Raw genomic sequence first — 16,905 nt, 5'->3', positions numbered from 1 at the left:
CATGTAAACATACCAAAAGGTGGCAACTCTGAGGCTAATTTCCACACTGGCGAGCGCGATATAGGGCTGTGAACGTGCAATTTCCCCGTGGATGTGAGGCGTTTTTGTGTTACAACCCCCCTGCATCACTTTAGAGAAGTAGCGATCCTCCAGCACGGCTAAAAGCTGCATCGGAGGATCGGCAAGTGTTTCCCATTGTTCTCAGTGGAAAACTTTCCTCCGTATCGCTTCGCACGCCGTGCAATGTTTTTGCCAGCCCCATTGCAAACAATAGGCGAGGTGTTCTGAGGGAACGCCAAAAGATTGGACATGCCATTATTTTTTTTACCACATCGCATCAAAAGAATGAGGTTCATATTTTTGCCAGATTTTCTCGAAGCCACCTAACTGTGCAAACTTTATTATTTGCCCATTGTGAGGCCTGGTAATGCTGCGCCATTAGCTCTGTAATTCACTATACGACTCTTGTCTTGCGCCATGTCTGGCTGCTATTTTCATCGTGTACGGATATCTCATATGCTGCACCTCATCCTCTCTGACTATTGGAGGGTGTGTAATGGGGAATCAGTACAACTACTGGGCGACGACAGCTTTCTCAGGACACAAATCTTGCATTATTGCATGCATGCTCTTTACACATTGCGCTTCCCACCCCCGGCCATCGGGTCTCTCCCTCCCTCCACCTCTAGTCTAAAAGAATGTTAATGTTGCGCGTTTGAATAAAGTTTATTGAAAAGAGAGTTGTTGCAGATCACGTGACCGCCGCCTGGTCAGCTGACTGGGGAGGCTTCAGGCTCTAGCGACATGGTGAGGAGGGCGCCTTGTGGTCATTGATAATGCCGGGTGCGCGATGTGGTCACGTGACGGCTGTGCGGTAACCGCAGCGGTTCCGCTTCAATGTCCCATTCTGTGCCAGTTATGGGGTGGCGGTGGTCCTGCATGGTGACGAGTCTCCCTCTACCCTGCACTGCCCTGGAGGCGGGCAACCTTCAGTATTGTGTAATGTACATGTCCATGGCATGTCAGCCCTGTGTGTGAGGGCTGGCAGCAGCTACATCCGTCCCAGAGCCCTCATTGCAGATAGCGCTGCCCGCTCACTAGCTGGTTATCACCCACACAGCTGTGCCAGCCTCTGGACCGTGCCATACATGTATAGTTTACCCAGCGGGCGTAGCTCCCTGTGCAGACACACGGAGAGGCTGCGGGCTGCGGGCTGCCTAATGTGGGAGAGGCGCAGGCCTCCGCGTATATTAGACGCGTTGTGTGCCGCGGACGGCGAGGTACCACGGATATTTGAAGGTTCGGACTTACTAAATCTGCATTGTGCTTTAGCTTCTCCCCATTTTCCAGGCCTCTGCTTCCTCCGGATATCAGGCAGCCGCGCCTCTTCCAGATAGACACAGCTGTGTTGCAATTAACTGACAGCAAGCAGAGCAATTAACATGGTGAAGAATTGAAAGGCATGAATATGAGGAAGCTGCTCAACGGAAAACGGTCGCTTCCCGCAGCGCCAGAAACCGCATCCAGACGGAACGATTATCGCTCAAACAAGCGGAAGTGAATGATAATCGTTCGGTCTAAACGCAGCCGACGACTGAACGGCGAATCAGAATCGTTCGTTTATCGTTCAGTTTCAGCAGGTATAAAGATCATGTTTGGCGCGTTCGCTTATCGTTCGATTCTACCAGCGCTCGTTCAGTCCTTCTCATCACTTACAGCGAATAAACAGGCAGCACGAGTGCGAACGGGTCAGCGGTGACGTCACTGGTTCGTTCAAATAAGGATCGGCTGCTCTAAAAGGAACATCAGTTATGGGGTGTTGGAGGACGTGACGGGGTTGTAGACGTGTGTGGGAGAGCGAGCGCACGGCAGTCTGCGAAGAGTCAGATTTGCGTATGGCATGCGTTCTTCAGCGGGTGACAGCGCAGGGAGCAGGTGACTATAAGGCATCCATCACCTCCCAAACAGCAGCACAACTTATTTTATGGGGGTGACGGGTTCCCTTTAATCTTTTTATACAGTATGTACAATATGGCGCACATGTACTAAGGGCTCCTTCACACGGGTGAGGGCAATACCACTCTCGCCATCCATGTGAAGGCAATGCCCGGGAATGCCCGCCACGGCTGTCAGCTGCGGCAGAGGATCGCGGAGGTCTCCCATTGCTTTCAATGGGGCCGACGCTGCTGCTGCCGCCAGCTCCGTTGCAAGCAATGGGCGATATCACAGAAAGATAGAACATGCTGCGATTTTCTTTTTTTTAATTTATTTATATTTTTTTCCCGCAGCATCGCAGGAGTAAAAACATCGCAAATGGGAATGAAACCACTGAAAATCATTGGTTTCATAATTCTGCGTGTTCACTCACTTTCACATCGTCCGAAAATCACGTGATTTTCATCGCCATTGTGAAGGATCCCTAAGGCCGGTGTTCTTATAATTCGAGTACCTTGCAGCAAGTCTACTGAATATATATTCTGTATACTGGAAGCTGTCGCTTCTTCATAGTCAGCGTGTTTGGGACCATTTAAATCGGAAAATGCGACCTACAATCAATAGGAGAAGCTGCGCGTTTGCATCACGTTTTGCCCATTCCCTGTTTTTTACTTGGCCGGCTTCACATGCAGCATTTACAGCCACGTGGAGGAGATCTCACACATCTACTTCACACGGGGTGGGAAATGTCCTCAACAAATCGGCAGCTTACTTATTTATGTTGCGGTTTTCGATCCCTGAGATGCAAGAGTTAAAACCTGCAGCAGATCTCCAGCGATATCCGCGGATTTCCATCTGCAGGTTTTCCACAGATTTGCTGTGTGTGAAGGTAGTATTACACTTTCTTCACAAACACTTTTTGGTAACTTTTTTTTTTTTTGCCCTTACAAGCTGCATGTAAGAGGGCCAGCATTTTTTAACTGCTTCGTGTGATTTTAGACATGTGAAAAGTGGGGGGAAAAAAAGGCCACCCATAAAGACACACTTTTTCTGCAGTTTTTTTCCTATAGAAAAGCCTACGCAAAAAGTAAGAAAAAAAACCCTACAGTCTATTGTGATGGCAAAAAGCTGCCATTGGCCACAAAAACACGCTCGATTTTGGCCTGGAAAAAGTCTCTAACAGTATGCGTTTTTCCAAAAAAGACTGTGTGATAAGTCACCCAAGCGGGTGAGCGCGATACGGGGCAGTAAGTCACGGTCCCAGATCGTGCTTCCCACCATGAGAATTTCCCATCTATGCGAGGCGTTTTCATGTCAAAACAGCATCGCATCTCTTTAAGGATGTACTGATCCTGACAGCCACGGTGGTGGAGGATCGCGGAGATTCTCCCTCGCATCACGTGCACCTAGCTTGTGGTGCAATGCTGCCGCCGGTTCCATTAAAAAAGCAATGGGCAGTGCGAAGCAAGAGCACGCAGCACGATAAAACATGCCGCAATTTGTTTCCTGCATGGCATCGCGGTGCCATGCTGGAAGACCTCACTCAAGTATATGACACCATTCATAAAAACGGAGTTCATATTTGTGCGTCTCGCAATGTACAAATGTCGCACGACTCTCTCGGCCTTATAAAACCAGCCTTGGGCTACTTTCACACGGGCTAGCATGATATCGGGCCGAGAAACATGGCCTAATATCGCGCCTGTCAGCATGCGTTTTTCAAAAAGGCCTCATCGCTTCTCTGAAGTTCTGGTCCTCCGGTGTTTGTTTCACACGTGTCAAAGGATCAGCAAGTGTTTCCCATTGATCATGCCGTGATCGCACGGCATGGGATGTGTTTGACTGTCCCCTTGAAAACAATGGGCAAGGCGTTCCGAGGGACACGAAAAAATAGGACATGCTGCGATTATTTTTTACCTTGCGGCACTGCTGTGAGGAAAGTAACGCTCATGTGTATGACTCCATTCAAAAGAAGGGAGTTCACACTTGCATGTCTCGCAACGCACAATACTCGCACGAGATTCACGATTGTGTGAATGTGGCCTAAGTCTCTCTTGAACTTGGAGTCCCCTCCTAGAAGAACTTGGCCACTTTTCAAATGCAGAGAAAGGTCACACTGCACAGGTTTGCCCCATCACCATTTACCAATTTTACAGTTTATGCCCAAACTGTCCTAAGCCACTAAATGTGGGCCCTTATTTTTATAAACACTAGAAATCTCTACGATTCTACTTTCATGTGTTTTTGTATTGGGCTTATTATGACTTGTCCCCCTTCTAAATATATGTAATGTGTATATTTCTTTCCAGAGGTTCCGGTTCTGCGGTGATCTGGATTGCCCGGACTGGGTCTTGGCAGAGATTAGCACTTTGGCTAAAATAGTTGAGTATACGTTTCTTACTTCATATTTCTAGATAAAAAAACATCAGAGATTTAGGCAAGTTTCACACGGGCGACAAAATCACACAATGTTCTTGCGATGTGATAGCGCTACAAATCACATGTATGTGAAGCCCATGCTTCCCTATGGGTTCCTTCGCATGAGCGCTATTTTGTATGATACATTGCAAGAATACAAAATCGCAGCATGCTGTATTCAGCCGTGATTTGCGATGTTTTGTAGCTCATGTTTTCCTATGGAGCCTTACTATGTGTTGCATCGCATGAAAACGCGGTTTTCGTGCGGTGCGATGCAACTTTTACAGTAGGAAATCCTACTGCTTCCCCTAAAATTACCCCTAGCTCACTAAAAAAAAACAATACATCACCTAACCAGTTCTCGAGCGCTGCAGCTTAGCCAATCACTGCAACGCTCGATGAACTAATCACAGCTGTTCACTGTAATGCCTGTGATTGGTTCATCAAGCGCTGCAGTGATTGGTCCTCGATGGCTGCAGCTCAGAGCCAGCGCTTCCTGGAGGTGGTGTTTTTGAACCCCTGATCAGGATGCACTGGGGGAATACTACAAGCACGTGTGACCTGCATGGAGAAGTGCGGCTAAGCAGACAGCGCCTGTTTGGTGATGTATTGTATTTTTTTTTTTTTAATGCAGCCATGGCTTATTTTCAGTCAAAATCGTGCTATAAAGTTGCGCGACTGTGAGGCAACACAAAATCGTGATATTGCCGCAAGAAAACGCAGCGATATCACGCAGATGCGATATCACTGCGATTTTCTTGCGGCGATATCTCTGTCGCCCATGTAAAAGGGTATTCTGGTTGTAGATAATTTTTTTTCAAGTTTTCAGCAATCCACTGGATGTGTGAAAACAAATTGGTGGGATTCCAATCGCTGGGACCCCCACTGACTGAGAATAGGGACCTGTCCCCCCCCCCTTATTTTGCAGTTCAAGATGCAGGCTCCTATTTCCGTAGTATAGTGGGGAATGTAGCCTCTGGTCGCACATGATTTGTAAGTAATTGCATTCAGTTCATTGGGTGTTTCATACATTAAAGCAGTAAAGCAAAAAATAATTGCGATACTCCCATGCTTTTACACAGGAGCGCTGATTGCTCAGTGAATGCAGGCGGAGTGGGTCAGGAATCGTTCCGTCTCCCCCAGCTCCATTCACAGTAAACTGGTAGTCATTCATAGATAAACACATGCCTGTTTATAGGGGCTGATCATATTTTGGTTTTTATGAGTGCATAAACTGAACTATAAGCGAACAAATTATCGTTCATTGTCCGGTCACTGCATACATTTACACCGAACAATAATCATTCTGGTTCCCACCATCCAGCTAGGACCTGAACAATTCGTCCCATATAAAAGGGCCCCAATATTAGCTGGTGCCCCTGGATCTGCCAGTTCTTGTGGCCCTTGTCCGTGTTCCAAGAACCTGTCACTACCCAGCATACACTGGGTATCTGAGGCATTTCACGCTCTTGGACTGGCTAGATTACCGATGCACTGCTAGTACTCAATGTGCATCAAGTAGTGTGAAAAGTGTTGTGTCCATCTTGGAAGGCCAAACATGGGCCCAGGACCTGACTGGGAGACTACAGCACAGGGGAAGAATGACGGGTAACATATACATAGTTTGATCAGTTGGTATCTACCTCTTGGAAATAAGGGGAGTCTGGTCCAATTTTTCTCTGAAAGAGCAGAGGGCAGGTGAGTAGTCACTCACCATTGAAATGATGGGAGGTAAGTGATGTTGATTGTCTGAGAGCTGCTGACGGACAAGTCTCCGCTGATAATTCTCCTTTGTTCCTCTGCAGTTTGATAGAGGCTCTCTTTACAGCCCCTTATGAAAGGGGAGTACAAGTGCTTAGTGCTTCCATTGAAGTGAATAGAGTGGTAGGGGAGCACACTTCCTCAGTTGGTGACACCTGGGATCCTCCTTCCCGTTCTGATCAGTGGGGATCCCAGCAGTCAGACCCCACTGATTAGATTCCTGTTCCCTATCTTGTGGGCAAAGGAATTATTCTACAAAATAACTTCGGCCTTAACATACTACAGTTCATATAAATAGGGTGTAGTATTTTGTATTGCAGTTACTCTATATATGTCAGATTTTGTGCATTTTTTTTGTGTGCAGCCCCCAGGCCAATTGCTTTATAGTTGTCAGTGTTCTAGCAGTGGGTGCTCCTGTCTCCATCCGCCTCACAGCCATTTTCTCAGTGTCTTTTATTTCCTTTCTTAGTCTTCTGTTAAACTGAAATTGATCTGCGCTCAAGTGTTGAAGGAACAGCTGGGAGAAACGATTGATGTAAGTAGTGACGTAAGAGGAGGATGGGTTTCATGCTGATGATATTGGGGACTGACTTACTTCTCTCTGTTTATTTCACAGTATGAAAAGATACTGAAGCTGACTGCAGATGCCCGCTTTGGTGAGATACGTCTCCGTGTGGTGAACATTACTTCTTCCAGTGTCTTCACAACCCAGAATATGGGAAACCTCCCGCTGGCAGTTTATTACGGAATAGGGCTTTGCATAAAATCAGCTATTTATATTTTGAAAAGATTTTCCAAGTTAATGAGGGAAGGCATATTGCTTGGACATACCATCACTTCATAATTGGTGGGGGTCCAACATCTGGAGACCCTGATGATCTGGAGAATACAGGGGCAGAAGTTCCTTTTGCAGGTTTTTCACAGCACCAGTTGCTATACATCTCCTTGTTCAGACTGTAGCTGGGGAGCACCACTATGTGGGATAAAACTGCAGTGCTGATCTGTCATTGTGTAAGTCAATGCGGCTGGCTGCATAGCATCAACTGAATCTTTCCCCTTTAATTTTTCTCATACTCTCCTCCATTCGTATGGACAGGCTCTTCGCCGTTCTGTTGGACTTCACGATCAGTCTGATGTTACCTATTGCCAGTGAGGGGTGGAAATCATCTACCTGACATATAAACAGAGGGAGCCAGACCTCTGAAGAACCTGTCCAAGCAAACTGAAGTGAGTATAGGAGAAAAAAACAGCAGGGATAGAAGCTGCAGAGCTATGCAGCCAGCCCCATTAACTTGAGTTTTATGGCCACTTTAGTCTTGGGATTGGCAAAGATCTTACGGCCGGCTAGGGTTTCAAAATGTGCTGTTCAAGCTCTTTTGAAGAAGCTCAAAGAAACTGGCAATGTTGAGGACTGTAGATGGGTGTTATTGTGCCTTGACACCACCAGGAGGCTATGGATTTGACAGGGCTTAGATGCAGGAACGCCCCTGTCACACCCCTAGCTCCTGATTGGGAGAACAGGGATGGGGAGTAAACCGCAGCAGCAGGGATCACAGTGCCGGTGATAATACACCATGAGCAGGGAACACAGCGACGGGGATGAAAGAACAGGAGCAGAGGGCCAGGGACGCTACAGCAGCAGCGGGGAGCACAGTTAATGGGCGGGGAGCTGGGACAGAATAGTTATACTGGCCTGCCAGGACCTGCAACTGAGCCTTCTTTTCCAGCCATTGAGGTTCAGGGGGCATGGCCGGGCAGTCACTCTTGTCTCCACCAGGACTTCCTGGTGGGGACAAGATACAATGATACCTACTTATCCATCATGGAATACCATCAAGGAAGTGTCTTCTGGCACTAAATGTATTCTGAAACGGGACAAAGACACCAAACATAAAGCTGCTGTCATTAACCACCATCTTTAGCATGAAGAAGAACAAGGAGTCCTGGAAGTAATGATATGGCTCCATCGAGCCCTGATGTCAACATCATCGAGTCTGTCTGGGGATTACATGAAGAGACAGAAGGATGTGAGCTAGTCTAGATCCGCAGAAGAGCTGTGGTTAGTTCTTCAAGATGTTTGAAACCACCTCTCTGCCGTGTTCTGAGTTTGCATTTTATTAATTGACAAATATAAACTATTAACACTTCTAGTTTTGAACGCATTTTTACTTTGCAACATTTTTTCCACATCTGCCTAAAACGTTTGCGCAGTACTGTAGACTGTGAACTCTGTATGGCATTTAATAGATTTGCATGGAAAGAATTAAAAAGAGATTTGTTGAAAAGATCAGTAGAGTAAGCAAAGTAAGAAGCGAGTAGCGTTTTGTAAGCGGTGACTAATTATATGCAGCCATTGAAGAAAATGTTTTGCAGGATAATTTTCACCCCACCGTTTGATAAAATGGAATGATAATGAAGTCCCATATTTTTCATATCCTGCACTTTCTTTGCTCATGTTATATCCCAATAATAGTATTACTGCCTCTAAGTGAACAAAAGCAGAACAAAGGCTGTTGGCTGATAATCTCCGCCCCAGACTTCATAATGAAACTATGGCAAAATCTGCATGTGTTGCATGAGGATTTTACCCCATGCACTGCAAAAGCTGAAATTTGCTGTGAAAATCCACAGATTTTCCTACAAAATGGGCATATTGTGGATATGAAAATCCATGGCTTGCTCATATTATGACTTGTATTTTTATTTTTTTGCTACAGTACGTGCGGATGGAGTTTTGACAACACAACCTAAATGTCTTGTACTGTAAATTACTGTGTATTTTTGTACAGTATCCACAATGTAATTCCATTATGTCTGAACTTGATTTAAGGCTAAGTCCAGACGTGGAGGATTTGCCGTGGATTCCGCACCACAGATCACATCAGTTTACAGTATAAGTGGATGAAGTTTTCTAAACTCCATTTTCATGCAGCAGAGCATGCTAAGCCTTTTTAGACCTGCAGCATTCTCCTTCCTGTGTGGTGAAGCAGTGGATTTTCACCCCTTTGAAATACATAGAGTAAAATGAGCAACGAAATCCTCATGTAACACAAGCGGATCATGGGTTTGCCGTGTATATGGGGGAAAATTTCTGCTGTATTTGAACCTAACCTAAAAGTTATATTAACACATCTGGTCTAGTTCTTATATTAGCACATGTTTAGTAAAATACTGTATTAGTCAACAGGTTTCCATTTCCTTTTTTTGCAGAGTCAGGTGACATTAAAGCTACAGTTGCTGTCCTCTGTTTTATTCTCTCTAGTGCTGCCAAGCACAATGTGAGCGGAGACAATTTGTCTAGTGAACTCCAGCAACTGGGTCTTCCCAGAGGTAAGGAACAAATTGTCTGTTAGGCCTCATGTCCACGTCACCCGCAGCGGATGCACTGCGATTCATCATTAAATAGTTTTGTTTTTTTTTAATTGCTTGCGGGGATTGCGTTCTTTTTCCACGCTGAATAAATCTGAAACCCCACCTCCCAGCCTTTTCCCCACCTCGCTAATAGATTTTAATCTTTTAATCCTCAAATGTATTTGCAGATCGTAAGCTCCCATACAGGTGAATGGAGCACATTCACGCGTGATCCGCGGTAAAATGGAGCATGCTGCAATTTATTACCTGGTAAAGTCTTTTTATCAGCAGCATGAATTATGCCCTAATAGGGCCGGACAAGGATCCTGCAAAACGCCATCGTGGTCTGGATCCAGAGCAGACCATCCAACGATAATTTTCAATGAAGAAGCAACAATGGAGGCAGCAGTCATGGTGCAAAAATAGTGAAGGTTTATTCCTCCCAACTTAGAATAAACGATGTTTCGACTCTTTTCAACTGATGTGCAGATCTCACGTGCTGGTGTCACGCGCAGATTCTGCCAATCAAATCCGCCTGTGGATATTGGGCCTTAGGCCTCATGTCCATGGGCAGAATTCCACAGCTGATTCTACCCTGCCCGCAGACATGAGGCCAGAAAATATACTCACCTGTCCGAAAGCTGCGGGGCTCCCCTCCGTGCAGGCCGGATCTTCTTTCTTCTGCACTGCGGATGCGTTTGGGACGCCAGCGGCGTGTTACGCCATGCGCCTTGCTGTCTTTTTTTTTTTTTAAACTCCTGGCTTCAATGGAAGCGCAGGAGCTGTCCTTGCGGAAAAACCGCATAAAAATGGAGCATGCTGCGGTTTGTTCCCACGCAGGAGGAAAATGACATCCGCAGGTATTTCATTACCTGTGGGTGCCCAATGATTCCCTATGGGCAGTGATCGCACGCGCGGGAGACCCATGCAAATTTTGTAAATCCATTTATGCCGTGAGCATGAGGCCTTACTGCACTGAGAATGGTTCTTGCATTTTACCATTATGTATTCCGTGTGATGTTACTAAAATGACTTGGGTAATACAAGCTGTGTATTATGTTTTCCACAGAACATGCTGTCTCTCTTTGCCGCTCTTATGAAGAGAAGCAGACTGCCTTGCAGGAAACGCTAAAAGAAAACAGTCTCCGCTGTGAGTACTTCGTTGTATGCTGCTGAACCCGTGAACTAACGCAGTGTGTATAACCACTGGTGGACCTGGAATGGTGTCTAGAGAGTGCTTTCCTATGCCAGCAAAGTGGAAACCGTATAGATCTGACTTTTCGGACAAAAGATGCACTTTTTAGCAAGAAGAAATCTTGCTAAAAGTGTTTGTTTGATAGACTGCTTCCTGAATTATTGGTCTGAGTGCTTCTAATGCATTCTGACCAATCATTGCGAGAAAAGTGCGGCTTTTTATAGACTCATTTTCTTCTCTCTCCCTGCCCAGCATTGATGTTCAGTGCAGGGCATGAAGGGAAGCCAGATCAGCACATTGTGTTCTTCTTCCTGTCGGGCAGGGCACATGGCTGAAGCCTGGCAAGGTCAGTAAACCACTAGCTATTAACCACCAATTGTACGCTAGAATGCCAGGTAATAACCCCTATCCTAACCTAGGCCACTAGGCAATAAAATATGAACCCACTCTTCAACCTCTCACACAGCTCCATCCATGTAAAAAAAAAAAAGTTATGGGTCTGTGAATGCAAAGATGCTAAAAAAAATCTCAACAGAGAAATAGAAATGTTATGGCTTTTAAAAAGTAAAGATGAAAATCACAAAACATTGTTGTATTCTTGAAGGGGTATTCCCATCTCAGCTTTTTATAGCCGAGACGGTAGACTGCTGCTATAGTTACCGGCCACTTGAAAACGGCTGAGCGCTGCACTACACTCTTTCTGCAGCTCTCATCCACATCAATTAGAGCTGCACAAATAGTGCTGCGCTGAGGATTCTCGGCTGCTTCTGACAGGTGGTTGTTAACAGAGGCTTGGGTTTTCCCATTTTGGCTTTTTACGTACTAAACTAGGCTACATCCTTAAAGGGGTTGTCCCGCGCCGAAACGGGTTTTTTTTTTTTTAACCCCCCCCCCCGTTCGGCGCGAGACAACCCCGATGCAGGGGTTAAAAAAACAACCCGCACAGCGCTTACCTGAATCCCGGCGGTCCGGCGTCTTCATACTTACCTGCTGAAGATGGCCGCCGGGATCCTCTGTCTCCGTGGACCGCAGGGCTTCTGTGCGGTCCATTGCCGATTCCAGCCTCCTGATTGGCTGGAATCGGCACGTGACGGGGCGGAGCTACACGGAGCCGGCATTCTACACGAGCGGCCCCATAGAAGACTGCAGAAGACCCGGACTGCGCAAGCGCGGCTAATTTGGCCATCGGAGGGCGAAAATTAGTCGGCTCCATGGGAACGAGGACGCTAGCAACGGAGCAGGTAAGTATAAAACTTTTTATAACTTCTGTATGGCTCATAATTAATGCACAATGTACATTACAAAGTGCATTAATATGGCCATACAGAAGTGTATAGACCCACTTGCTGCCGCGGGACAACCCCTTTAAGGCCGAATGCACACGGCCAGGTCGGATTCCGAGTGCGAGATCTCTATAAGACCTTGTGCCCTGGCATTGTAGTCTTCTCTCTGCTCTGCGGATGTCCTGGTTGGCACGCTGCCACAGATGCACAGTGCAGAGTCCCGCTGGCAATGATGCGGATCTGCTGCAGGATGGACAACTTCATTGACTGCAATGGAAGCAGTCTGCGCTAGCCTGTGCGAGGCTCGCACTAGAATAGGACGTGCTGTGATTTTTATTTTTTTCCCCGCGAGTGTAAAATCGCAATTGATTTCTGCTCGTGGGCATGGAAAAGCATTTTGCTTAGCACGTCCTATGGGCTATATTTGCTGCGGGATCTGGAGGTGATCATTTGCTCCAGATCCTGCAGTGCAAATACACCCATGTGAATTGAGCCTAGGGGTTTGTTCAGAAAGGGCAGAATTTGCTGCAGAATGTCCGCAGCGAACATTCTGCACTACAAAACCTGCAGCAAAAAAACGCACCATTAGATGTGGATCTTGACTTGGGTTTTCAACGGATATTTGTGAAATTCACCCCCTGTTTGGAAGAGAGAAAATCCGCTGCTAAAATTGACATTTCATGGATTTAAATTCTGCACCTCCAGGTCCATTTCCGCAGTAGATATTTTTGCAGTGTCAGAAATAGATTTTTTTTTTTTTAATCTCATTCCCTTTGATTTTACACTAAATGTTGCAGATTTTCCATGTGGAAGGCAAATCTGCCCTGCGTGGACATACCCTGAGGGGTTATAGTCTGAAAACTGTGTCCATTGTGAAATGGAATTGAGATTGCTGGTTTTGGTTGCTCTGTTGTAAATGTGTTTCCGCTGTCCTCTTGCCTCTGCAGTATCACGCTTCTCCTCCCTGAGCTGGCGGGTGGACCAGACTCTCCGCTCCAGCATTCTACAGGAAGTCAATGAGCCGATAGTCCAACTAAACCTGTGTGTGAAAGAGTCTGCAGTCTCCAGACCTGTCAGTCTAACTATGTCTGCTAGTAAATTAAGAGTTTTGTTAACAGGTAAGATAGCAATACCATGGTGGTAACCTTACCCACCTAATGATGAGTAATTACTAGAGATGAGCGAGCGTACTCGCTAAGGCAAACTACTTGATCGAGTAGTGCCTTATTCGAGTACCTGCCCGCTCGTCTCTAAAGATTCGGGGGGCGGGGAGCGGTGGGGGAGAGCGGGGAGGAACGAAGGGGAGATCTCTCTCTCCCTCTCTTCCCCCCACTCCCCCCTGCTCACCGCCGCAACTCACCTGTCACCCGCGCTGGCAGACGAATCTTTAGAGACGAGCGGGCAGGTACTCAAATAAGGCACTACTCGCTCGAGTAGTTTGCCTTATCGAGTATGCTCGCTCATCGCTAGTAATTACAATATCAGATGTGGAACCAACTAAGGAAATATCGTATTCAGTACGTGCGAAGCTCTTATATTGGTTAAAATCTGTAATGTAGTACACATCATATACACATTATTGAAATATTTCCTGAGATCTTAGCCCCGGGCCCTCACCACTACTGATATGGATGGAGTGCCTAAGATATTTGTTTACTTGTGTTCTTTCATAGACTTGTGGAGGCATGGAGATCCTTGCCAATATTCTTCCTGCCAATTTAAAGGGCCACGCCAGTGATTTTATTTTTATTCGTTCATCATGTAGCTGCCCCCTCAGTATATATAAGTCGGTTAGTGTTACCTTGCTTAGTTATTTCTGTCTGAAATTTCTAGCCTGTTTTTCCTTTAGATGCTCATGTCATCTCAATTCTGACCAGCTTAGATCTACTTGGGGTTATGTATTCTCAAATTAAGTCAGTTTCACAGTCTGTGTGTGATGCTGTTACATGTAGCTACCACAGAAACTGCTTACAGGGGGATACAGACTGTCTTATAGCAGTTACTGATGATCACATGGCTCTTTTCATACGGTTATAAGAGAGGAGGTCACTGTTCATTCTCCTGACTCTATACTTAGGGTCTGTAGCTTATTCAGGTTAATCTAGAAGGTAATCACAATTAAACTATCCCCCAGCAGGTAAAAATGGTATCGCCTAAGCTGATGCAGTGTGGATGCATCATGGGATAGACGTGAAACTGAAAATAAAAAAAATCTCAGCCCCAGGCCGCTCTTACACGCGCTTTTTACCGCGATTACTGTGGCGTTTTAAATGTTTTGTTAGAACGCTCCCATTGATTACAATGGCGCCTCGCACACCTGCGCTTGAATGCAGCGTTTTCAAACACTGCAGTATTTGAGCGCTGCCTGCTCTATTTTGTCATATGTTTTAACGTACCTCATCACCCATCACAATGATGGGGTGTGTTAATAACCGCTGAGGAGTGCAGTAATCTGCATCCCAAAACGGCTGTAAAATTGCAGCGTTTTGCCGACGCTGTGTGTGAGAGTGGCCCTTAATATGCGTCAGCATATAAGCATCAGGCAGGAGGCTGCACTGCAGGGAAGTGGCTGGAATACACAGGGGACCTCCAGATTGTGACAGGCAATCAGGTGAGGGAGGCAGGGATGGAAAAATGTGTTTTCGCCGGATTGGTCCTTTAATAATGCAGTAAAGTTACTTTAATCTGACATTAGGGAGACTGATGGGTATCGGATTATCAAGTATTCTGGATTATTTGAGAGTCATCGACAAAATCTATAACTCAGAAAGGTGAATAGGCTCAATGAGTGCATCCCATAATGGAATATTAACACACAATATGCTACTGAATCTCTCTGTTATATTTACTCAGTCTATTTCTTCTGATCTTGGGACAGTCCAAACTTTGAAACAAATTGCAATTATCAGAATTTCTGGATTACGTCTTGCAGTGTCGAAGTATGTATGAAGAGAGATCGCGAGGTTCTCTCTTTTCATACACCGTGGGTGTTTATTACAGCCGACACCCAGCGGCAACAACGAAAAAAACCTATATGTTTGGTATTGTAATCGTACTGACCCGTAGAATGAAGTTATCATGTCATTTTTGTTGCAATTTGTGTGCCGTAGAAACAAGACGTACTGAAAGATGGCGGAAGTTCGTTTGTGTATTTTTTTTTTTTCCCCTCAGAATTTTTTTTACTTTTTTTTTTTTTTTTTCCAGTACATTTATATGGTACAATAAATAGCACCATTGCAAAATACAACTCACCCCACAAAAAACAAGCCCTCATACAGATACGTCGATCGATAAATAAAGGAGTTACGATTTTTTTAAAAGGGGGAGGAAAAGACGACAATGGGAAAAGAAAGGGCCGCGTCATTAAGAGGTTAAAGTTATCTCATTGTAGATGGTATTTAGCAGGTGCCTAATGCTTTATACAGATTGTCGTTCAGCAGCTCAATTCCATCCTTTCCAAAAACAAAAAACAGGGTTGGATCTCAGCTGAGTAGTGGGGGGAACCTGGTAGAACAGATCTCGCTATGCTTGGATGATTTCATGTTTAAAGGGGTTATCTAGGAAGCGGCCGCACTGTTCTGACTCCTGTGTAATAGCCTGCACTTGTAATTACAAGGCCAGCTCTCATTGAAATCAATGGGCACTCCAACTGCAATTACAAGTGCAGCTACCATTGATTGCAATGAAAGCTGCGCCTCCAATTACAAGTGCCGACCGCTACGACCCCCATTGTATCCCGGTGGCTGCTTTCTGGATCAGTAAAAGTTTTGATTGCACAATTTAATTCTAATCTTCTTTTGTATTCCTAGAACTGAAACAGGCTCTTGAGATGATGAACTCCCTGAACTGAGCTACATCTTGGTCATTGACCCTGCTGTGCAGCTGAAAAATAGCAGATATATAGGAGATCATGATCCAAAACACAGCCTTGTTGGATTTGAGGAAGATGGCTACTTCTGGACCATACAGATGGTCATTGTATACATTTTCAGGCAGACATTTCATACTCTTCTGCTGGAAAGATGCTGATCTCAGAATACTCCTGAAGAGGAGAAGACAACTTCTTGTTTAGTGTCTGCAACCTACAAACCCTTTCCAGACTGGACGCTGCACTTCCTACTACTTTCAGTGATCAATGTAAACCCAGAACAGAATTACAGAATAGATTCAAAGTGGGGAAACAAGCAGCGTGTCCTGCTTCATGTGTTCTTCATGGTCAATATGTACATGTTCTTATATGTTACATTTTGTTATCCGGTTTATACATTGCCAGATTCACAATGTTTGTTTGTTTTTTCCATTTTTCTCCAAATGTACAATTCCGTTTTCAAAATGGTTTGTTGAAAATTGAACAAAATATTTACTATAAATGATTTGGAAGATTGTGTTACTTACTATGCCATCTCTTCTTAGTCGTTTTGCCGCGGTTTTCCAATGCAAGTGACTGCATTCAACAACGCTTTTTAATGCACTCCATCATTGTGATGGGTGATGAGGTGCGTTAAGAAGCGCAAAAACGCACCAAAATAGAGCAGACAGCGCTCAAAAATGGTGGCGTTCGAAAACGCTGTGTTTGAGTGCAGGTCTGGGAGGCCCCAATGAAATCAATGGGAGCGTTGTACTGCGATTACCGCGGCAGTCAATTATTTCCACAATTGTATTACATGCAATGTGTATACAGTAATGTGCACTTGTTGAGCATCTCTGCTTGTTCCAGCTTCTAGGTGGGACAGCCTGGTGGAGAAAACTGCACTAGTTTTGGCATCCACTATAAAGACAGCCCTGACCGATGGAATCTGCTATTAAAGGGGTTGTCTGATTTAAATTGTTTTATATAGTTTTGGGTCTCCCGTGTCTAAAACTAAAAAACAATATACACACTGTGCCACCACAGCACTATTTCAGCATTTTAGCGCCATGGCATCTGAAAGGTGACCTCACTGGGTCTTCTGGCCCAGTGAT

General features: G+C 45.4%; 1 protein-coding gene across 1 annotated transcript; it reads left to right on the top strand.

Moving 5' to 3' along the window:
• The first annotated feature begins 740 nt into the window (after window positions 1-740).
• Window positions 741-16,333, top strand: COMMD4 (COMM domain containing 4). The gene is made up of 8 exons (XM_066592462.1): window positions 741-807; window positions 4,245-4,316; window positions 6,584-6,649; window positions 6,731-6,770; window positions 9,325-9,444; window positions 10,535-10,615; window positions 12,891-13,061; window positions 15,753-16,333. Exons 1-8 carry the CDS (start codon window positions 805-807, stop codon window positions 15,791-15,793), a joined length of 594 nt encoding a protein of 197 aa, XP_066448559.1. The 5' UTR covers window positions 741-804; the 3' UTR covers window positions 15,794-16,333.
• The last annotated feature ends 572 nt before the right edge of the window (window positions 16,334-16,905 follow it).

The sequence above is a fragment of the Eleutherodactylus coqui genome, chromosome 2, assembly GCF_035609145.1.
Source record: "Eleutherodactylus coqui strain aEleCoq1 chromosome 2, aEleCoq1.hap1, whole genome shotgun sequence".
Lineage (NCBI taxonomy): Eukaryota > Metazoa > Chordata > Amphibia > Anura > Eleutherodactylidae > Eleutherodactylus > Eleutherodactylus coqui.
This window is presented reverse-complemented; position numbering and strand designations above follow the sequence as displayed.

Bases quoted from the DNA above. Each gene is read 5' to 3' on its own strand.
- COMMD4 (XM_066592462.1), top strand. The intron at 6,771-9,324 runs GTGAGATACGTC...CTTTTTTTGCAG, and splicing joins GACTGCAGATGCCCGCTTTG to AGTCAGGTGACATTAAAGCT. The intron at 10,616-12,890 runs GTGAGTACTTCG...TTGCCTCTGCAG, and splicing joins AAAAGAAAACAGTCTCCGCT to TATCACGCTTCTCCTCCCTG.